This window comes from Natator depressus, chromosome 10 (assembly GCF_965152275.1).
Source record: "Natator depressus isolate rNatDep1 chromosome 10, rNatDep2.hap1, whole genome shotgun sequence".
Classification (NCBI taxonomy): domain Eukaryota; kingdom Metazoa; phylum Chordata; order Testudines; family Cheloniidae; genus Natator; species Natator depressus.
The window spans coordinates 69738045-69761799 of record NC_134243.1 but is presented as its reverse complement, the minus strand read 5'-3'; the positions used below and the strand labels follow the sequence as shown (position 1 = coordinate 69761799).

General features: G+C 45.0%; 1 protein-coding gene and 1 long non-coding RNA gene across 6 annotated transcripts in view; one reads left to right on the top strand and one right to left on the bottom strand.

Moving 5' to 3' along the window:
• The window catches only part of NTRK3 (neurotrophic receptor tyrosine kinase 3), a 320506-nt gene that overhangs the window by 175153 nt on the left and 121598 nt on the right, over positions 1-23755 (bottom strand). For all 5 annotated transcript variants that reach the window (XM_074966486.1, XM_074966489.1, XM_074966490.1 and 2 more), the window contains exons 9-12: positions 23404-23700; positions 15289-15312; positions 13890-13960; positions 11958-12060 (exon numbers count right to left, since the gene is read on the bottom strand). In XM_074966486.1, coding sequence (XP_074822587.1) covers positions 11958-12060; positions 13890-13960; positions 15289-15312; positions 23404-23700 — 495 coding nt within the window. The remainder of the gene's footprint in view (positions 1-11957; positions 12061-13889; positions 13961-15288; positions 15313-23403; positions 23701-23755) is intronic.
• Positions 1-23755, top strand: part of LOC141995348 (uncharacterized) — a 65383-nt gene that overhangs the window by 19502 nt on the left and 22126 nt on the right. The window lies entirely within an intron of this gene.

Genomic DNA, 23755 nt, shown 5'->3' with positions numbered 1-23755 from the left:
TTGCAATCTTCAATTGTTGGTTGCTTTTTGGATTTCCATTTCTGTAGTACTAGTCATTTAGCAATTATGAGTGCTCTGCTGAGCCAAAGTTTTTCACATTTATTCCGCTTCCAATATCAATGTATATTTTTAAGCAATTTTTTAAATCAATTCAAATTAACACAACTGTCCAAAATTATGAGTTTTAGGCTTTATTTTTATCAATTTAGATTTTTCACAGTTGTGGGAAATTATGCGGGATCAGATGTAAATTATTTAGTGACAGTAGGCATTGAGACACAAAAAGTTAAAGCTTTATAACCATTAAAACACAAACTGTCAACAACAGAGTATATACACAGTAAATACCCTTAAATCAAATGGTAATAAGTTCTCAAGTAGCATCATTCTTCTTACTCTGCTTATCTGTAAATTTCAATTATCATCTATGGAAATACTTTTTGTTGATTTATGTGCGTATGGCAAAAATCGACATTTAACAACATTTACTGAGAAAAATTGAATCCTTTCAAGCCTGCATATAACCCAGCTACCACAAGTGCCCACACCCCATTCAGCTAGCCTGAAAGGAAAATAAACTGATTTTCAGTATACAGTAGTTAGAAATGACTATCAGCAATACCAGCCTAGAGCTCCAGGTCTCTCTTCTGAAGCCAAGGCAGGGTATTCAATCCAGATCCCAACCATCCACCAGAGAAAGAACCCCCTTCCCCGCATTCCTTCCCAAGAACTTGGAATGTCAACTGGAGACAGTTCCCCACCCTAGAACCTGGACCGTGAAACACCCTGGACACCAGTCATTAGAATCACAACCTGGTTTGTTCCTACAGCATGCTGGGTGCTGCTAATGCAGCTGATGTCAAGTACCAGGCCAGGCATTTTTCATGGCGGACATTTATTTTTAATAGCACAGTTGTGTATTGAAATGAAATGCCTGAACATTAATGAGGGTCCTACATGGCTTCCACTTTCAGAAATGAATACATAAATTAAATACATAAATAAAGCTGCTAAACATCGGTACCCTTGCTAGATGCTCCGTGCTTCCCAAAACACAGGCAGAGGTGAGAAAAGTAGAAAAGTAGAAATTAGAGATGGAGGAGGCCCAGTAGATTATCCCATGCACCCTGATCCCTACAATATACTCACCAGTGTTCTCTCCGGTAGAGTTTTAATGGCCCAAATAACAGAGCTTCTACCATTTCCCTTGGAGACTATTCCACAGCCTTAGAGATTCCAGGGTTTAGAAGTTATTCCTCAGATCACATTAAGCCTAAATTCACAACTGAACAATATCGTCCCATTACTGTTGTAAATCTTCCTTAAGAACTCTCTCTCCCTCCCCCGGGTGTTTACACTGTACTTGTGTGGTGTTCATCACATCTCCATTTAGGTGTCATTAGGTCAAGAGCTGCACTCTCTGGCTGCACAGTTTAGGCATGAGCTATTCGATTGCAGGAGCCTTGGCTAAACAGGAGGAAAATCTTGAGGATCCTACAGCAAGCCAAAGAAGGAGAAGATGAACTACAAACTCCATGGAGCACATTTAGTGCCCTGTAGCCTTTTTCAAAAGAAAGACAGGGAAAGGTAGTATAGACAGATCACAGTTAAAGTACTGATTAAAGGTGACACAGGAAAGAAAAGCAAGGACTGAGCCTCCCTGTTTCTCCCTGTGTTACTCTGCAGTGCCCCAGCACCAATACCACCATCGTAACAGACACTGATTTGCCCAGTTCTTGTCAGCCTCAGAGGAGGTACCGACAACTCCATATGGTTGAGAGAAGAATTCAGTCCCCATGGCCCAGAAGCAGTTCCCTCCGAGTCAGATGAAGGAAACTGGTGCATATGGTACATGTCCTGTGGATAAACAGAGGTCTTAGGTCTCCAGGTCTGTCAATCCACCATTTTTCAATTCATTTTAAAATGGAAAGAAAACGCAACATTTCAAGTGGCAAACACAGGTTGGAACTGAAAAGGGGATGAGTGACCCAGCAGGAACCACGCTGCTTTCAGAGGAGATACCTTCAGGACAAATGTTTCCCTTCTCCTCCCGGCCCAAGGGGAAGGCTGCTCGGATGAGAGAAGCTCAGCAGTGTCAGATGTCACTGCTGTGGAACTGAGATGCCTGCAGAGAGGAAAGCAGGACCACAAACCAGTATGACTCATCCATTTCCAAATCTGCAGTGGATGAAGGAAGTCCACTCAGCCCCTCCAGCATGAGAGAGACAGTGTAATTAATCCTAATCCTCTCCCCCAGGAACTGTATCCAAGGTTGTGACCCCAAAGTACATGCAGTTACAAGCCTAGTGCACTAGCATGTCCAGCCAGATCACCAGCCTCCTACCATTCCTCATTAATCCAATGTCCTGGAAACCCTGACGCTCCAATCTGTTCCTGCTTATTACTGTTCTGCCAGGCAAAGCAGAAACATGCAAGGCACTTGGATTTGGGAGTTTGCTTTTTATAATCCAGCTGTTTACTTCCACCAGACCAATTTGGTGTTTGCATCTCAATTTAGCTGCAAACAATTCTGGGTGCCACTAGTGTGATTTGTGAACCATTCATGGAACAGCCAAAGTCTGTTGTTGGGCTCTTTCCATCATTGTTCCATTAATGTGACTGGTGCATTCTGGAGATGGCAGGAATCAGAGTACCCAACAGATAATTAGAAAGAATGAATGCACAGAAAAGCAACAAAGGTGTAAGGAGAACTGGAAGGTCTGATGTATGATGAAAGGTTAAAGAAATTTAAAGGAAGCAGAGGTATCTCGAGTCAAATTAAACTATTTATTTGAATTCCTTAAGAGGTTCTTACCATTGCTATCAAGTAACATTCATTTTTTTGGCTAAGAAATTGAAGTTGATGCTTGGTAGATGTTTGGTAAGTGCATTTTGCAAGCACTTCTTTTAAGCAGTCTCTTAAAGCTTCAGGTAGAAGTATTTTACTTTTAGATCTAAGCAGTTGCAAATCTTCTACTAAGCATTTCTCCAAGCAGTTCAGAGGAGTAAGTGGCATGCATCTCTGTTCCCTGCCAAAGTTTCAGGGAAGACACTTCTATCTGGCACAGAGATGCCAAGCTTGGGCAGAATTTACTCTGACACCTTTGCTTATAGCCTGGTGACAAGGAATCTGGTTGCTCTTAGTTAGGATAGGCAAAAAGTCTGCTGCTACCTGGTGTAGCAAGACAATAGAAATAAATGCAGCCTAAACGTCTAGTGGCTGGACTAGAAGAACAGTACCTTCCATATATTAGGTCTGCACTTTAAGTGCAGGACCTGGTATCAGAACCTTAGTAAAGGAAACAGGAATGCTGGCACAACACAGCCTTGGGTGATACTGGTGTGCTTCCATCCTGTGAAAAGAAGATAAATGGATCCCTCTAGAGCAGGGATCGGCAACCTTTGGTACGCAGCCCACCAGGGTAAGCCCCCTGGCAGGCTGCGCTGGTTTGTTTACCTGGCACGTCCGCAGGTTCGGCCGGTTGCAGCTCCCACTGGCCGCAGTTCACCGTTCCAGGCCAATAGGGTCTGCGGGAAGCAGCACGGGCCGAGGGATGTGATGGCCACCGCTTCCCGCAGCCCCCATTGGCTTGAAACAGTGAACCGTGGCCAGTGGGAGCGGAGATCGGCTGAACCTGTGGATGAGCCAGGTAAACAAACCGGCCAGGCCCGCCAGGGGGCTTACCCTGGCAGGCCACTGGCCAAAGGTTGCCGATCCCTGCTCTAGAGACATGCCTTGTAAGCAGTGCAGTGTTTTCTCTTAACATTCACCAAGACATGCCTGGAAGAGTTTTGTTTGACCATTGCTGCTGTGGTTATGGATTGTATTTTTAATGGAAGGGCAGGTACTTACAGATTGGGAGCACAGGGTTTCACAAGGTTGGAATCAGAAAACAAAATAAAATGGCACTTTAGCAGAAGATACAGAAGTACTTATAGAAGGAAGACCCAGTGAAACCACATGCCCTTTCAATCCATTTCCCAGGTTTCAAGGCAGGCAAACTAAGTGATGTTGAGCGCAGAAAGCAAACCTAGGGGCTTGTAAAACAAATAAAAAGTTACCACCAAGGAAAGGTCCTGACCTTGCAGGGTGCTGAGTGCCTCCAGCTCCCACCAGCGTCAGCAGGAATCGAAGGAGCTCACACCTCGCGTCAAGTGCTCAGCACATTACAGGACTGGGCCCAAACAAAGCTGCAGAAGCCTGTTACCTTTTACTAACTTTTGATCTACTTGATGGTTCACCATGGATTTATTCACAACACTTTCTGTGACCAGCTGCTGTTTCCTATGGATGGCTGCTCCTCTCCCATAGCCACCCTGTATGGCCTTGATAGTGGGAGGGAATCACCCCTGCGACATGAACAAGTCCGGTAGGATAAAATAGAAGGGTGCTGGACACCGATTGCTTTGGGGCAATCAGTACTGACTTTATGGTTTCTCGTAATTGCAAATTTATTTTACTTCCTGTACAGCTTCAAGGGAAAAAATAAACCACCAAGTAATTGTACTCAGACATGGGCAAGTCAATGGAGGTTAGGATTAAGTCTCATTGGAGAGGCAGGTCATTTCACTTAAGCATTTTTTCTCTTTAAGCTACTGAAATAATTACACTGTTAAGGAGGGAAACAAAAAAACAAAGCATGCATCCAAGCTCTCTTTGCAGTAACTGGTCTCCTTGAAATCAGAACCCTGGCATTGCTTTGCAATGGACGCAGAGGACAGTTACCATCTGTTTATGGAAAAATGTTAATAACCCCCAATCATAATCAAATAGGCAACCACTTTACTTTAAGTAGCTATTAACTAATGCTAAATTGCAATAGAACAGCTCTGCAAGTACTTTTGACATACATATGCACATCAGCAGCACCAGTGCTCTGATCAGGGCTATTGGAGTGAATACCAAATGAACTGACTGATGTGATTCTTGACACATTACCGAAAGGGTAAAGAGCCTCTATTTACTATTATTTTGCCTCTCTCTTTCCTTTACCCCCTCTCCTCCCCCCTTTGCTGTTTCGGTTGATTCAGAAAATGAAAAAAGGCAATGGGATTTCAGATGATGCTACGTTTGGGCTGTCAGTCGCTCCTCACCCTTGTCCTGCATGATGAACCTGATTTGGGGACCAAAAACTAGTTTGTAGCTGAGCCCAGAAAACAAGTTCAACTACGCAAGACAAGTCATTTTGTTCTGCGTTTGTATAGCATCTAGAACAATGGGGCCCTGGTCCATGACTAGGGCTGTTAGGTGCTATGGTAACACACACAATAAATAAGTACATTTGTTTCTGCTCTGCTCTATTCTCTTTCATCCAAAAATATTGTAGCTCTCTTACAAGCATGAATTATTGTTTATTATTTCTGGAACACCAAGAGTACATAATACAAATAAGTATGAGCACAACATCCCTGTCTCAAAGAGCTTACGATTGAAACAGAAAACATGCACACCAGGGATCGGCAACCTTTGGCACAGGGCCCGCCAGGGAAAGCCCCTGGAGGGCCAGGGTGGTTTGTTTACCTGCAGTGTCCGCAGGTTCAGCCGATTGCAGCTCCCACTGGCTGCGGTTCGCCGTTCCAGGCCAATGGGGGCTGCGGGAAGCGGCACGGGCCGAGGGATGTGCTGGCCGCATGCCAAAGGTTGCCAATCCCTGATGTACACAAAGGAGAACCAGCAAGCCAAATGTTAGCACTGGAATGTGCATGTCTTGTTGTCTACCTGCCTAAGTACTCATGTGACCATGCCCACCAATGTGTCCGAGTATCTCGTAAGCCCCAGGACTTTCCTGTAGCTTTATTAAATTAAACTTCATTTCCTAATATGTATTCTGACTACACTTTACTGGGAGGATTTGGGTTTATAGACTTACAGGAAGAAGAGTGCTATTAAGGTGAAGTCTAAAGCATTCTATCCTTAGTCTACAGGCAGGGAAATTGAGGTACAGGGAAGCAAAGACTAGTGCAAGGTCACTAAGTGCGTCATTGGAAGAGCTGGGAACAGGAAGAGAACCCAGGAAATCTGACCCCCAGTCTGCCTGCTCTAACCACTCTCCCTCCCGCACCTGGGAATAGAAACCAGGGGCTCTGATTCCCAGGTTTGTGTTCTAACCACTTGATCACTGTCCTTCCTTGGTTAAAAATTCATTCACATGTCTGTGTACAAAAACTCAGATTAGACACCAGCAATTATTGTAGACTACATCTGTGTCTTAGATACTTTCTGTTTACGTATGTGTTTTGTCTGGCCTTTCTTTCTCCAATGTTTCTCTATTCTGCAGCTAAGCCTAAGGTACACAAAGGGAACTTTGTTTTCCATTTTCATTTTATCTCCCCTAACCCTAGGTTTTCACATTCCATGGCCCCGGCAGTCACTGATAGCCTGTCAAGCCATATTTTTCTCCACTCTGTTGCATGGAGGCAAATCTGCAAGGAGGCCTGAAAGGCAGGATTGCCACCATGATCCAGTATTAACGAGGCGCCTCCTCTGGAGCAAGCGAGGAAACTCAATGAGGATGGCACACAGCCAACCTCCACAAGCTCTCCAGAACGACGATAAACAGGGAACATGCTGCTTTATAACCCACCTCACAAGAGGCCTGTGAAGTCACCCGGACGCCAGCCCTGCTACCGTGCAACTGGCAGAGCAAGTATTGTGCACCATTGTTATTGGACAGATCAGTAGCTGGGTCATAACCTGGGAAATAAACATGGGGATAAATAAACATTCCCTCCCACACACTGTTCCTCACACGTTCTTGTCAACTGCTGGAAATGGCCCACCTTGATTATCACTACAAAATGTTCCCCTCACCCCGCTCTGGTAATAGCTCACCTTACCTGATCACTCTTGTTACAGTGTGTATGGTAACACCCATTGTTTCACGTTCTCTGTGTATATAAAATATCCCCACTGTATTTTCCACTACATGCATCTGATGAAATGAGCTGTAGCTCACGAAAGCTTATGCTCAAATAAATGTGTTAGTCTCTAAGGTGCCACAAGTCCTCCTTTTCTTTTTGCGGATACAGACTAACAGGGCTGCTACTGTGAAACCTGTCATTCTTTGTTGTGATGACTCTTCAGCGAGGCAGACTGGATGCTGCTCGCTCTTCAGCCTGTCACTGCCACTTCTACAAACTACCTGAGAGGGTCGCTAGAGAGCAATGTGAGGCACTTATTTTTCGGGCTGTCTCTGGGACAGACAGAGAGAAGAGAAGCAGAGGCGCTGGCCTATGCTCCCAAACAGGGCCCAAATCCATACCTATTAGCTAGGAAATCCCTAACCAGGTCCTCTCAGATTGCTCTGCTCCTTTGCTGAGCTTTCTGCCCATGTGCACAAAGCCCAGGATTGGGATATAGGGATCCCTCATTCTCTGGCCTCACCTCCACAGAACGCAAGCAGCCACCTGCCTGCACACCCTGCTAAGGTTCACTCCCTGGCCCCAGCTGTGCCCCACCTCCCCCCTTATTCACTTAGGCATTAACCTCCCTGCTCAGCCTGCTGGGAAGAGCACAGTAAAGGGGGAGGAGGAGACAAGCTTACAAGCCTCCCCACAAGGCATTCTGGGTTACTTGAGTACACAGCGTTCTGCGGCCACGACAAAAACAACTCCTGCTCCTGTACTGCTCCTACAATCCTGCCAAGCTGGGATTTCAATAGCAAATGGCAATGCATCAGCTGGCTACAAACTGCTCCTGAATCAGGGAATGATGCTCCGTCCCCAGATAAGGCCTTTTGATTATTATTATTCTATTTTTTAATCACCAACCATATGCTTGATGCTCTGTAGGACCTAGTTCCTGCCCCAGAAAGCTGCAACTAGATCACAATGGGAGACTCAGAGGGGAGTGCAAGCTTCCAGAGGATTTTCAGTTGTATTGATTTTTGATCTCACACTCCTTCTCTCGCATGACACTGTGGCAGTAAAGATCTTTGCCAGAGGTGAGTGTCCAGGGGTGAGACTTCAGGAGATATGAATGAAGAAAGAAGAGTGGCTTGGCAAACTAGATTAGAACCAGAACTAGGGGTCACCAAATGAAATTAATAGGCAGCAGGTTTAAAACAAACAAAAGGAAGTACTTCTTCACACAACGCACAGTCAACCTGTGGAACTCCTTGCCAGAGGATGTTGTGAAGGCCAAGACTATAACAGGGTTCAAAAATGAACTAGATAAATTCATGGAGGATTGGTCCATCAAAGGCTATTAGCCAGGATGGGCAGGGATGGTGTCCCTAGCCTCTGTTTGCCAGGGGCTGGGAATGGGTGACAGGGGATGAATCACTTGATGATTACCTGTTCTGTTCATTTCCTGTGAAGCACCTGGCATTGGCCACTGTCGGAAGACAAGACACCAAGCTACATGGACCATTGGTCTGACCCAGTATCGCTGTTTTTCTGTTATTAGGGAGCTCATTCCACAAGTGGGAAGCACCACAGAAGAAGGTAAAGATGGGAGACTGAAATAAATGGGGCATCATTGGTGGAATGAAGGGCTGGGGGACATGAAAGAAGATAAAATCCAACTTGGAGGCTGGGCCTAAGGGCTTATCTACACATATGGCACTGCAGTGGTGCAGCAGCACCAATGAGTCTGTAATGCTTAGTAACCACAGTACCTATGCCAATGGGAGAGCTTCTCCCATCGGCACAGGTATTCCACCTCCCTGATAAGCGGTAGCTATGTCGACAGAAGAAGCTCTCCTGTTTACGTAGCACTGTCTACACCAGAGTTCGGTCGGCGTAACTGTGTCGCGCAGGGGTGTGGATTTTCTGCGTTGCTCAGGGGTATGATGTAGTTATACCACCATAAGTCTGTAGTGTAGATCATGCCTACATTATTCAAGGCCTTGAAGGTGTTAAGTGAGAAGTTTGAACTTTTATGCAGTGGCTGAAGGGACGCTAATGGAGGGGTGCAAAGGTAGACAGAGGATGGTAGGATCTGATCAATGGGGAAGGAAGAGCATTTTTGCCACTGCATTTCAGGCAGACTGGCAGGGAGTGATGCAGTCATCTGCTGGTTGCAGCCATCAAGGCAAGATGCAGCCAGGGCATTAGCCCCTGGAACAGAATGGAAGGGTCACATTTGCAAAACATTGAGGAGGAAGAAGCAATATTCTGCAACAGCCTTGTTGTGTGGGAAGAAGGGAAAGGAGGAGTCAAAGGGACTGTGAGCCTAAGTGATGGGCAGGATGGTGTTGTGCCAACGACAACAGAGAAAGGAGGAAATGGAAAAACCAAGAAGCTCTATGCTGGCGATGGGCCATCTAAGGCCATATATCAGGGGATCGTCTGCAGCACAGGAGTGGGCAGAGGGAAACAGGGCCCATAGATTAGTGAGTCATCAGCCAAGAGATGAGAGTTTAAACTGTACAAATGGATACAGTCACCAAGGAGAAGGTGTAGTGGGAGAAGCCATGGAAGGGGTCCCCAGAGTGTTGATTGAGGAAGGAGAAGGAGGAACCAAGGTGGAGTTTGTAAGGGGAGCAAATTAGACAAATTTACCCTAGTAGCACTGATAAAGGTGCTGTAGAAGATACCAAGAGAGCTACGTGAGCCCTTGTGTCAGCAGCAGGTACTTTTGCTCAGCAGGAGCATGTGCACGTTTGTCTAAACATGGCGGCAGAATGCTACCGATGTATAAGGAGCCTTCGAGGCTCAAGATCCAGCTGCTCATCTAATAGCAGAGCCAGTCACTTTCACACTAACTCCACGTGGACTTGGTGTCCACAGCACCCAACAACAACCTGCATTTCCAAGATGCCTATGAAGGCTGTGATTGGCTACAGAATCAGTGCACCAGGATCAAGTCCCACATGAGACATCTCTCTGAATTTTAAACCCATGTAAACACTGCAGATTCTGTCTGTCTAACAGCCTTACCAGCAAAACCCCTAAAAATTAAGTCTGCAGGGGAACATTTATATCTACAATTTATTATCAGAATAACAGGGACTCCAACTTAGCACAGCAACTTAATGAAAGAAAAACCAGGTTTTTCTTGATAAAAGCTTGTGCTATCTAAATCCTGCACATGCCAAAAGGGAATATTACCACAGCACATCTCAGGCTTCTGAGGAACTCAAATGTCATTCAAGATTCATACTCATGGTTACCATAACCCCTCAGTACGTGTGCAAGCACACATCTGTCTATCCATCTACAGAGGTGAGTTACCCACATGATATTCACATTCTTCTCTCTGTTTTTCATGTGTGGGAATATTTATTCTTTTCTTTTACCTATAACATTTTGCACTATCAGCAGCAGATACCACAGCACTGTACAAACCATTCCTCCCGTGACTCTTAGATATACCCCCCTCCCCGTAGGAAGTTGGTAAACTTCATCTCCGCTTTACAGATGGGGAAACTCAAGCAGAAAGCATAGTTAAGCCAGTTAGTTGTGTGAGGTCACAAAATGAGGCCGTGGAAGAGTTGGGAATCATGACTCGCAGAAATCATGACTTCCATTCCCATGCTCCCCCACCACCAATCTGCACCCCCTAGCAGATTGCTCCCATCAATGGACATATGAGCTAAATTTGCTAAGCTGCTATAGCAGTTCTGCTGTTTAATTAAGGTCCTGTCTTCCATCTCCAGAGGCCACACAGGGGAAACACCAGCCACAGTCTCATTTGGACCTACTCTGGAAATGTCTTCGCAAAGCAAACAGAACTCTGGGCAAGCACAAGCCGTGCCCCCAAACATTTCAGCCTGCTCCTCAAATGCAGGCCCCAGCATGGCTGGGAAATCAGCTGCCACTCAGCAGCCTTTGAAAAGGGTTGTGTTAACCAAAGACCATGTGTTTGGCTGTACAATGCCTGTATTAACAAGGATGGAGGCTGGCAACTACTTTGTTATGTTATAAACCTGTCCCAGTAGGCTCTGTTACGCACCACCAACGCTCCAAGGCTGCAGATAAACACAAGGCGAATCATGAAAAACAGACGGTGCTCAATGATTCAGTTTCTCTTGGCACGAGCCCCATGATCCTGAAGAGAAGCAACGACGTTGCTGGGGAGAACTGAAAGAATGGCTCCATATGGCAAACATCACTGTCTTCTCATTGGCTAAGCACTACCTAGCCTGCCTGAAACAGTTCCCACGAGGATGGCCATGAAGCAGAAAAGGAAACGAGTGAAACATTCCAGTGGGGAGGCAGCAGGAAAACCCCTTGCAACCTGCTGAAACATCACTTGCTCTTCGCAAGCACCCCACAGACTCCTAACAGCATATTTTCTTCCTTCACAAACCGACTCAGAATCCACCCGCATTCCGTTCTATCAGGAACTGGCCAATACACCAAGGAGGCAATTTCATGTATTTTCACCTCCCGTCCCAACCTACCCAACCCTGCTTAACACAGGGCAGCCAAACGGCATTTCCCGTGAGACCTATAAGAAGGGCAAAGGGGTGAAGTAATATCTTTTAGAGAGAGACACGCTTTCGAGCTCTGAGTACATTCCCCAGACCTGAAGCAGAGCTCTGTGTAAACTCGAAAGTTCATCTCTCTCACCAACAGAAGGTGGTCCAGCAAAAGATATGAGCTCAGCCACCTTGCCTCACTAACATCCTGGGACCAACACAGCTACAACAACACGGCACAAGGGCATTCATTCTTCAGCGCTCAACAACCGCTGTTACTGCCAAAGACAGCAGGACCCAAAGCCCCCCACCAACACACACACACACACACACACACACATGCTTATTCCCAATAGCAGGAACATCTGCAGCCCAGAACAACAAAAGATAAAGTCTCTATTGCTCTCTAGGTCCAGGCAATGAACAGAAGAAGTAGTCGTATCGTTCCCCTTCAAAGGGCTCTGGGAGTGCCACTGGCTGGTATAGACAGTACCTTTTGTTGAAATAAAACACAACACCTTTCATAATGTGGCATTAGAGCCTGGCATTCCTTGAAGGTGCCTCTTGCTGGAGAAAAGCAGCTACACGTACCTTTCATCCCAAACTTGGATCGTCGACCGTACTTGTTGATCATAATAAAGAGCACCACCAAGAGGACACACGCGAAAGCTGCAAGCCCAACTGCTATGGATACCTGCAAGGGACAAATCTGAAAGTTAGGAAGAAGGAACATATGACATCCAAACCAGTTCAGACTTGAAAAGTAAAAGTCTCCTGGCTCAGTCACTCCTGTACACTTACATGCTGCTGTGGAGACGAATCCATCTGAATGCAAATGGCTTTAATGCAATTTTGAAACTACAAGAGCCTCTTACTGCGACAGGAAAAACAAGAATAATTTCTATATAGATACAATTCTGCTCCAATATCACATTTCCCATGCCTCTGAACCCTCACTCTTTAATCATCGAGTACATCTGCATGGAATCTTCGCTCCTTGGTATTCCTTAATGCCCTGGGTTTTTTCCCCTTCATAATCTCCATTTGACACATCTTACCCAACGTGTGGTCTCACAACCATAAGTGGATACTAACTTGAGATGGGGAATATGCAGTAGGAGCAGAAGAATTCTTTCACAACATCAATTCTGCCTCCATGCAAGCAACCCTCAGAAGCAAGAATAAGGGAAGAGAAAACACAAGAGACAGAAGGTGGTAGAACTCTTTTCCTGAGGTTCCAGCTGCTCCTTTATGAGTAGTAGTGGTAAATATTTATATTATGATCGTACCCAAAGTGCCCCAATTGGGACTGGGGTCCCATTGTGCCAGGCCCTGTACGGATGCAGAAGGGAGATCATCCCTGTACATAAAGGCTTACAGCCCAAAGCTCCTTTTTATATTTATTAATATTTATTCTGCAGATCTTTACCCAAGACTCTTTAATTGTGTTGCTGTAAATAAACAGCTTCCTTTCAGGATTTCTTCCGTTTGCATTTGGCCAATTATTCTTACTGCCTTCCAGGGCCTCTTATTGCATTTGGACCTGTGTTCCTCTTACTGTGATGTGTTCAATCACAGAAGAAAATACAGCATTTAACAGAAAGACATTTTATTCCTTTCATCGCTTGATGCTTTTCCCAGGCTTTGATAGACGCATGGTTTTATTTTTCAAAGGTCACATTTTAACAAGTATGATTTTCATTCCCCTGTATATATTCTGCATTTCTTTTTTCTACACTGGGTGCTGTTCACGAGTAAGGTCCCATTGTATGAAGCTCTCTCCTCAGTTCCCCTGAGAATTACCGCGGGATAAAACATTCAGAAAAATCGACAAGGGTTTGTTTATTCTGTCAATATTTTCTGGATTTCAAGATTCTCAAAACCTTGCACAATATTAGAGCAATTCTATGAAACCCCTAATTATTTCCCCAACACTGTTGCTCTCAACATTTTCCCCATCTCTGTCTGGATTTTGTGAAAAGTGAAATTTTGAGGGTCTTGCAAACCATGTAAAATGAATTGGCAAAACTTATTTCAGCCAATGTGATCAAGTCCTAGTGTGACATCACCAAATGCGGCGGGGGGGGGGGGTTAAAGAAGGGGGGGATGAATCAGTATTGATGAAAATAAACCAAAACTGAATCCATGCTCCTAAACATTCCATTATAGCATGGAACAACTCAATTAATTGATTGATTTGTCATTTTTTTCACTGTTCTCTCAGAATTTCTGACCCTGCAGGAAATACTTTGGGGGAGACTCTGTCTTCAAGAGATTCACAACCCAGTTTTGCAAACTCAAGAGGCTAACGTAGTTCATATCAGTATCCCTGCTTATCCATCGCAAACCACTGAACCGTCTAAAGTCTGGCCATCATTAATTGGACAGGGTAGGATTTTACTTACAAACAAATATCTCAGTATAGAAGCAATGGTGGTGCAAACAGTATACCACCCTATCCATCAGCAACAGCAGAAATCAATAGAAAATGCTTCCCCTGAATAAAAAGGAGACAGGACTCACCCCAAATGTATCCTCCTCTGGTTTGTGGGTCACAGTGATAGGTGGGGTGGGGCTCACTTCATAGTCACCAACTGGAACCAGAAGAGGAAAGAGGAAATATTCAATTCGTGCCCCCAAGGAATTCCACAGGCCCCAGAACATCCCAACCTTGTGATGTCACACTACATAGCACTGGCTAGCCCAGAGAATGAGGTCTCTTGCCTTCTATTTCAAAGACTCTGAATTCAAGTCTTATTGGGGTTGTAATTTCTCCCGAACTGGCATAGACCAAATGAGCTAATAGGCGTTTTTTACTTAAGCTCTCTAGGGTCCTATGTGACTCGGCAGTGAGGAAGCAAAGCCAAGTTACTGATCGGACACAGTTTCGCTCCCACCAGTTAATGAGAAGCAGTCTGATCCCATTTGTTCTGTGGGTGAGGGTTCTTCATCTACCCACATGCCTCCCAGCACCAGGGGAAAGCTAGTGGTTCAAGCATCCCTGGAATGCAGATTGCTACAAGACTGAATCCTGCCAAATTAAAACCAACAAACAATGACTTGAGTGATTTTTTAAATTAAATGCATTTGAATGCTGGCGATTAAAAATCCAGGAAGCAGAAATCCCCCAGCCACAGAACAGGTACAGCACTTACCCTACACACCTGTTCAATGGGCCTCAGCTCCTACTTGGAAGAGTCCCCACTACAATGAAGGGGGGAGGGGTTCCAATATCCAGGACCCAGTCAGTCCTTTGGCTTGTGCTCAGACTGCTGCAATATGGGGGTCAAACCAGCACTTGTTGTGATGCAGACAACTGTTCTGCTAAGAAGGGGACTAAGACCCAGCTGCTCATTTCATACAGGTGATTCAATGGCAACTTCTTTGGGGCACCACCTACCTGCACCTAATTTAGATCAGTAACCTCAAGGGGAGAGGTTCCATATTACTTCCCCAAGCCCTGAACCACATCAGCCCTCACAAGACTAGCTCTGAAGACTGCTTTTCCTTTCAGTTTCAGTGGACTACGCATCTATACCACTGCCCTGTGGCACCCCAAACTACAGCCAGTACAGGAGCTGCTTGAAGACACATTCACGCCTCTGTGTCATGCTGCAAAGTTACCCATGCTACCGGCACATCACATGCCTCCCTCTCCATTGGTCTGGATCCTTCTTCAGGACCCCACTAGGCAGGAATAGACCTGCCCAGGATCTACAGACTGTACAGCACATAAAAACCTTCCTTAATACACTCAGGCTCTCACAGAGGGGAAGACAGACACTTGTTTCCTCATCTCCCTCTCTAACAATCCCTCCTGCCTAACGCTAAAGCATTAGATCGCCCCCAAACGTCATCTGCAAGGTACTTGGATTCAGGAGGTGAAAAAAGGGAATGAAGCAAAAGGCAAGAAGGCACTTACTTGAAACAAAGTTATCCGTACTCTCTGTGAAAAGGACAAAGAGAGAAGCAACACAATTAACAGCGCAGTAAAGGGACGTCAGCCCCTCCCATCCAAACACTTCTCAGCCACACTCCCGCATCATCCCAACCAGCCCAGGGACGTTTGAGGGCGTACCTCTCGGAGCAAGCCAGCCACTAGCTAATGCCAGCTCACTGACTACACAGGGAGCAGAGGGAAAACTCTCCTAGGAAGAGCATAGCTATTTTAAGAGATTTCTCTGTTTAGATCCACATGGCAGGGCTGAGCAGGATTTGGGGGAGGTGTGGCAAGAGAACAAAGCTTCCCATTTTTGGCCCATTTGGCAGTCCTGGCTCAAAATAATCTCAGACTGTGTTGAAGGTCGGGATTGGGGTGCACTGGAACAGCTGTGAGGGGGCTTGGGCTGAAATGGGGAAGGGAGGACTGCAGGTTGGGATTCCAGTGGATTGATAGGGCAGAACTGGAAACCCCATGGCCCCAGTAGCTGTAACACCGTTTAGGAGCAAGTTGCAGAGCTGTGATGGAGTGAGGACTGGAAGCAATTGGGCTCAGGACAGAGGTGTGGCTGGTGCGGGGGAAAGGGGCCGCAAGACATTTGCGCCATCCTGTAAAGTAGGCCCTCTCAGTCATTCCCCTCAGCAACCTGACCGGTTCACGGTATCCAGTAAAGCTCCTTCCAAACAAAACAGCTTGCTAGGGCCCCAGGTGACAATGTCTAAAGCTCTCAGTGACAATCAGTTTATATAGCATGAGAACAACATCAGCTTTCAATGTACTCACCAGAAAAAGAAACTGACCCTGATACTAACAGGATTTTACACAGCTTTGCCAGCCAAGGGTGCCTGGAATGATGCTGCAGCATTCCCATAAAAGCATGGCAGAGGCTTGGAAGGGAAGCAAATACAGACCCAGGGTCATACGCGCAGCTCCCAATGAACTGAAGTTTGGTTCAGTTAATTGGGCTGTGATGGATTAGATCAGTAGTTCTTGACTCTTGGACAAGTTACTACACTTTTTTAATTTGAGGGGGCTGGAAATTTTCCAGGGACAGCAGCATAGGAGCCAGCAAACAGAGTTGAAAACAGCAGCCTTTGCATGGAGATCCCTGTTGGAGGAGAAGAGAGGCAAGCCTCTGCTCCTGAGGGGCAGGGAGTGAGTTCTTGACAGTGTGTTTGCTTGCTTGCGGGTTTGTTTTCAGTTCGCAAAGTCTGGCAGGGGGCAGTGCGTGGGGAGAGAAGCAGAGCCTGTAATCACAGCTGAACCTTGATTGTGGGGGCGGAGCTTCCCTAATCAGCAAGCCTATAAAGGCAGCCAACCAATCAGCCAGCAGCACAGGAGCCAGCAAACAGGGGCATGTTTTGGGTTCTTTCCCCACTCCTTTTTTCTTTCTTCAGAGGAGCATAGGAGGGAAGGCTATGACAGCTACACAGGCAGCTGTAGTAGTGACCCAAAGAATGGAAGAGACAATTAAAATGACTGGATGTGGAAGCTGTGGGATATACATTATTCTGGAGAGGGTACCTGAAAGGTGCTTCATTTGTATGAAGTGCCGTCTGATGCATCTGATGGAGGAGAAGATCCAAGGTTTGGAGAGGCAGCTAGAAACTGTGGTGGAGTTTCAAAGGGGATTTGGGCAGATGATGGAGGGAAGGAGAGAAGAGGCTGAAGAGAAACTTCATGACTTGCAAATGCATGCTGGACCAGAGAACTGTGAGGGTAGACTTCTGGATGAGGAAAGTGGCCAGCGGATGCACATGACTATGAGAACAAGGAGGAGGAAAAGACTGGCTAGCGAAGGAGAAATAGAGCAGAGGAACAAGTTTGCTGAGTTGAAAAATGAAAGGGAGAGGCAGTCAGTAACCAAAGATGGGAAGGCAAGGAAGAAAAGAAGAGCAGCTAGTCCTGCAAGAAGAGGGGAAGAGACAATGAAGACAGCCAGACTTCAGAGACCCAAGAGGAGAGAGGATGACTCGCAGGAGACTACAAGTGAGAACAGAAGACCAGAAGACTTGCAGCTAGAAAGAACAGAAGGGGGAAGGCTGGAGAATTGCAACACCATCAGAAGAGGCAGGTCTACGAGATTAGGGACTCCCCTACTAAGAAGGACAGACAGACCTGTCACCACAGCTGATCCGGAGAACAGAAGGGTGTGTTGTCTGCCGTGAGATAAGAGACAGGATGTGGACCTGAGATGGAAGATGATCTTGGGAGCCGGAAAGAATCCACTGATTGTCCTTCATGGTGGAACAAATGATATTGCTAGATTCTCACTGGGACACAACAAGGAAGACTGACAGGCTGGGGAAGACACTTAAAGAAATGGAGGCTCAGGTGACCCTCAGGGGGATTCTACCTGTCTGTAGAGGAGGAGGGCAAAGGCAAGACAAGATTATGATGATCAACAGATGGTTCAAACAATGGTGCTATAAGGAGGGCTTTGGGATGTTCAACCAGTGGGAGGCATTCACAGACAGAGGACTGTTCTCATGGGATGGACTCCACCTGAGTAGAGAGGAAAATATGCTTCTGGGACAGAGGTTGGCACAACTGATTAGAAGAGCTTTAAACTAGGAACATGGGGGAAATGGTTTGGAGCTCATGTAATCTCTGCATCTGATTCTAATATTGAGTGGGAGGAAAACCAAGTAAAAGAGCAATGAAGAAAGGAATAAAAGAGGGTAAGAAAATGTACAACAACAAGAGGAAAGACAGTGCTAAACCACTGGCAGTAACAGTCAGGCAGTAAAATGACTGTACCTAATCCAGCGAGGAATTTGGGCAAAACCAAGCGGAAACAACTAAGATGTCTGTGAATCAGTGCAAGGAACCTGGGTAACAAAATGGAGGAACTAGAACTACTGGTGCAGGAAGTGAAACTAGATATTATAAGGTGAATGGAAACATGGTGAAATAGTAACCATGACTTCAATACAGGTGTTGGAGGGTATGTGCTGTTCAGAAAAGACAGAAATAAAGGTAAAGGTGGTATTAATAATGGGGAAGACTGTAAAGAAATTAGAAGTGATGGAATGCATAAAACTGAATCTGTTTGGGTCAAAATCTCTTTGGGGAAGAAAGGTAACAGAGGTTCCACTGGGATAGTGCTTGGGCCTGCTATAGACACCCAGGATCTGATTTGGATATGGAGAGAAACCTCTAATATTTTTAATAAAATAAACACTACAGGGAATTGTGTGATTATGAGAGATTTTCATTTCCCAGATATAGATTGGAAGACAAGTGTGTAAATGGTAGGGCCCAGATATTCCTGGACGTGATAGTCAACAGATTTCTTCACCAGATAGTCACTGAACCTACAAGATGTGATGCTATTTTAGATTTAGTATTGGTAAGTAGCATGGACTTCATAGGACTCCTGGTTGTAGAGGACAACCTTGATTCGAGTGATCATGAATTAATTCAGTTTAGACTAAACTGAAGGATAAACAAAAATAGGTCTGTAACTATCCTTGATTTCAAAAGGGCACACTTTAAAAAGTTAAGGAAATAACTAAGGGAAGTGGATTGGATTGAAGAATTCAAGGATCTTAATGTGGAAGAGGCTTGGAATTACTTTGAGTAAGGGGGAAAAAATTGTAGGAAAGGATAGCAGACCTAACTGGATGAACAAGCATCTCAAACAGGTTATTAAGAAGAGAAAGCCTACAAGGAATGGAAGAAGTGATGGACACAAAGGAGAGTTACTTCTTGAAAGTCAGAAAGTGTAGGGAGAAAAGTGAGAACTGCCAAAAGCTAAGCAGAGTTGGACTTTGCAAAGGAAATTAAAAGCAATAGTAAAAGTTTCTTTTTTTTTTTTTTTTTAAAGAAAACAAGGAAAGAAGTGAGACCACTAAGCACTGAGGATGGGTTGCAGATTAAAGATCATAAAGGTATGGCCCCACACCTAAGCAAATAATTTGCCTCCGTTTTCAATAAGGATAATGAGGAGCTTGAGGGCAGTAGCAAAGTACTAATGGAACAAGGAAATGGAAGTAGAAATTAGATGGAAGCCAAACTCAGACAGCTTAATGGGACCAAATTGGGGGGCCTAGATAATCTCCATCCAAGAATACTAAAGGAACTGGTATATCAAATTGCAAGGATTTTTAATGAATCTGTCAACTCAGGGGTTGTACCTTATGACTGGAGAACTGAAAATATAGTACCTATATTTAAGAAATGAAAAGAAAGGGATCTGGGAAACTACAGGCTTGTTCGTTTGACCTCAATTGTATGGAAGGTCTTAGAACAAATTATGAAAGAGAGAGTAGTTAAGGACATAGAGGTCAACAGTAATTGGGATAAAATACAACACTGGCTTTACAAAAGGTAGATCATCCCAGACCAACCTAATCTCTTTCTTTGAGAAGATAACCAATTTTCTAGACAAAGGAAATGCAGTAGATCTAATCTACTTGCATTTCAGTAAAGCATTTGATACAGTTCCACATGGTTAGATCAGTAGGTTAGTCAAATTATTAGTTAAATTGAAGATGATGAGAATTAATAAGAGAATTGAAATGTGGGTAAGAAACTGGTTAATGAGGAGACAACAATGGGTCATGCTGTCAGGCTGACGGGAGGTTACTAGTGGAGTTTCTCAAGGGTCAATCTTGGGACCAATCTTATTTAACATTTTCATTAATGACCGTGGTACAAAAAGTGTGAGTGTGCTAATAAAATTTGTGCATGACACTAAGTTGGGAGATATTGCCAATATGGAGGAGGACCAGATCATCATACAAGAAGATTTTGATGACCTTGAAAACTGGAGTAATAGAAATGGGATGAAATTTAACAGTACAAAGTGAATTTCAGGACTAACAAGAAGAATTTTTGCTGTAAGATGGAGATGTATCAGTTGGAAGTGACAGAGGAGGAGAAAGACGTGGGTGTGTTGGGCAATCACAGGATGACTATGAGCCACCGCTGTGATCCCGCCATGAAAAAGGCTAATTGCAATTCTAGGATGCATCAGCCGAGGTATTTCCAGATAGGAAAGTGTTATTACCATAATACAGGGCATTGGTGAGACCCCATCTGGAACAGTGTGTGCAATTCTGGTCTCCAATGTTTAAGAAAGATTAATTTAAACTGGAACAGATGCAGAGAAGGGCTACTAGGATGATCAGAGCAATGAAGACCCTACCTTAAGAGAGGAGACTTAAGGACCTTGGCTTGTTTAGCCTAACAAAACAAAGGATGAGGGGTGATACGACTGCTCTCTATAAATACATCAGAGGGAAAAACACCACAGAGGGAGAGGAGTTATTTAAATTAAGGGCCAATGCTGGCAAAAGAACAAATGAATATAAACTGGCCATCAACAAGTTTAGGCTTGAAACTATACAAAAGTTTCAAACCATCAGAGGAGTGAAGTTCTGGAACAGCCTTCCAAGGGAAGCAGTGGGGCCAAAAAACCCTAACCTATTTTAAGACTGAGTTTGATAAGTTTATGGAGGGGGTGGCACTGTGAGATTGCCTATAGTGGTATACGGCCCATCCACAATTGCGATTAGAAAATATCTCCAATGTCCAGAGATAGGACAGTAGTTGGGAAGGGCTCTGAGTTACTACTGACAATTCTTTCCCAGGTGTCTGCCTGGCAGGTCTCGCCTACATGCTCAGGGTCTGGTTGCCATATTTGGGGTCAGGACAGAATTTTCCCCCAGGTCAAATTGGCAGAGACCTTGGGATTTTTTTGCCTTTCTTGGCAGCTTTGGACATGGGTCACTTGCTGGTTTGAACTAGAGTAAATGGTGGATTCTCTGTAACTTGAAGTCTTTAAATCAAACTCTGAGGACTGCAGTAACCCACCCAGAGGTTAGGGGTCTATTTCAGGAATCGGTGGGTGAGGTTCTGTGGCCTGCAATGTGCAGGTCAGACTAGATGCTCACGATGGTCCCATCTGGCCTTAAAGTGTATGAATCTATGAGACTCTAAACTTTAACTTTAAAAAATTCTGGTCCTGGCAGGTTGCAGCGAAAACCTCCCCAGTGTAACTAGCAGCAGTAATGAGGTGTGTTGAATGTGCAGCTCCTCACGTTTTCTAGAAAAACCAACTTTCAAATGCAAGACTATACATTTCAGATGCACTGAATGTAAAGATCAGTTTTGGCAATGTCCGGACCAGTGATCTTCAAGAAAAGTAAATCATGTACTGATTACATCATGGGCGGGGGGCTGCCACAGTGAGAAAGATTCTGGGACACAGGCTCATGGGAGGAAAAAAAGGGATGGGTTTGTAGTGGCAGGTAGAAAAAGGCAGCGAACCTTTGGATTAGGTCTATCTATAGGCTTTTCTTTTCCAGCACCTTCTATACAAGGATTTCAAAACACTTAAACATTAGCTTATTCTCTCAACATGGTGGCAAGACTGGAATGAATTTTTAGTGTCAGCTCTTTGGAGCAGCAGACCTGCTTCCTGTTACCTTTGGAAAGTGCCTAGCACATTGCAGATGCATCAGAAACAAAATGTTGTTATCCCCATCCTGCAGACAGGGGAACTGAATCACAGAAATGGGAAGCGACAGAGGTGAGAACATAACCCCTATCTCCTGACCCCCACCCCATGTGCCAGAAACATAGACTGCCCTTCCTCCCAGATAGCAGAAAGCCTACACAGATTAAGGAGCTAGACAGATTATCATCCTTGAATCCTGAATATAATTTTCCCACTCCTTTCTGTATCTGTTCATGTCTTTAGACTGGTCAGCTCTTCAAGGCAGAGATTTTGGCTTCCATTTACTATATCTGACCTCCCGGAAAGCTCTGTGCGCATTGACGGCATGATATAAATAATAAATGAAAATACCATTGGTATTGCTTTATATATAGCAAGTGCCCGATTTTGCTCAGTTTTCTAGGGGCTACAGGAGCCAAGCTGGGGCTGCCACTTTCTCATGGCATCACTCCTGAAGGCAACAGCATGCACCACTCTGTTAACTCCAGGGTGCCTGATCTGGTGCTGCAAAAACAGAAGGCAGTGCAAGAACCCTGCCACGCTTTCACTGCAGTACAGCCACTACAACCCCCTCTATTGCACGCCTTATAACAAGAGCTTCCCCTGCTTCATTTTTCCTTCTACAATTTCACCACTCACCGCCTAGTGACACAGTGAGGAATTTAAAATCATTTACTGAGAGTGCCTAACAAATAGTTAATGCAGAGGAACTGGGGGGTATTCACCATTTTTGTGGGGGCTGTTGCACCAAAATGATGTCTGACAGATTTTTTTTTTAATAAAATATATAGACTCCTGAGGACATTCCATCTAGATCACAGCCATTTTATAGAAAAAGTAAAACAAGATCACCAAGTCCCTCAAAAGGGCTTTCCTCCACACACAACCACTACCCCAGTTATATGTCCCAAAAGAATATTCGGTGTCAAAAGAGTGGGAGTCCACTTTAAGGAGCATCAGAGGTAACCCCCCATGATACACTGCAGGCCCTAAGCCCTTCTCTCACGGATAAGTCATGGAGCAAGAACCACCACAAACATTGCAGAATGCAAAGTCAAAAACCAGTCACTCATTTCCTTTTCCATCAAATTTTCACCCTTTTTTCCCTTAAGATGCTGATGAAGATTCCTGTCAAAGAAGAAAGTGGGGTCCCCTGGCATCATATGGCATGGGTTGGGCAAACTTCACAAGCTAATTGGGCCATGCCTGGTCTGTACATGGTTGATCAGACCCAAGTGTCCCATCATGATGTTGTGCTGTTGTTCAAGCCACCATCTTTCTGAGGAGACTTGACACAAAGGCCATGATCATTCAAAGCCACCAAAGACGTCATGGCACCTTTTTGCACCAATAGGTATGTTAGCTCTTACGTCATGGCCAGTTTGGATAATTACATTCTCCCTCCCTAAAATCCCCTTAGATTTCAACTGGATACACAACTCTTTTTCACACCCATGTCTAGACTCTTGTGAAATGTTGCTCAATGCTGGTAAACAGTTATTATATTGTGCACCAGAGGGGACTGTATTTTAGTGTGAGGTTCAATGATCCTGGTGCATAGCTTGTATAGCAGCCTGTTAAGTGCTCCAGGATGCAAGGCACTACAGAAACATAAGCTGTGACTCTCTCACCTGGAAAGGGCTTCTCGAGGAAGTGCCCTTTGATGGTCTGGTTGGCTGTCCCCAGCTGGTTAGTGGCCACGAGGGTGTAGTTGCCATTGTTGTAGTGAGTGGGTTTGTTGAAGAGTAGACAACCCTCAGACACTTCACCCTGCTGGTAGAACTCCATGCGGATGATCTCAGTCTCCCTGAGGACCTGACCATTGTGCAGCCAGTGAAGGCTGGGTACCGGGTTCCCATGCACCACAAACTCAATGCAGTGCTCCAGACGCAGCTCTGGCTCCTCCAGGCTCTGAATGCGTGGCGGATCTAGCATAGAGAAACACAGTGCAAACTTGTGGGACTCAAGACCCAAGTAACCTCA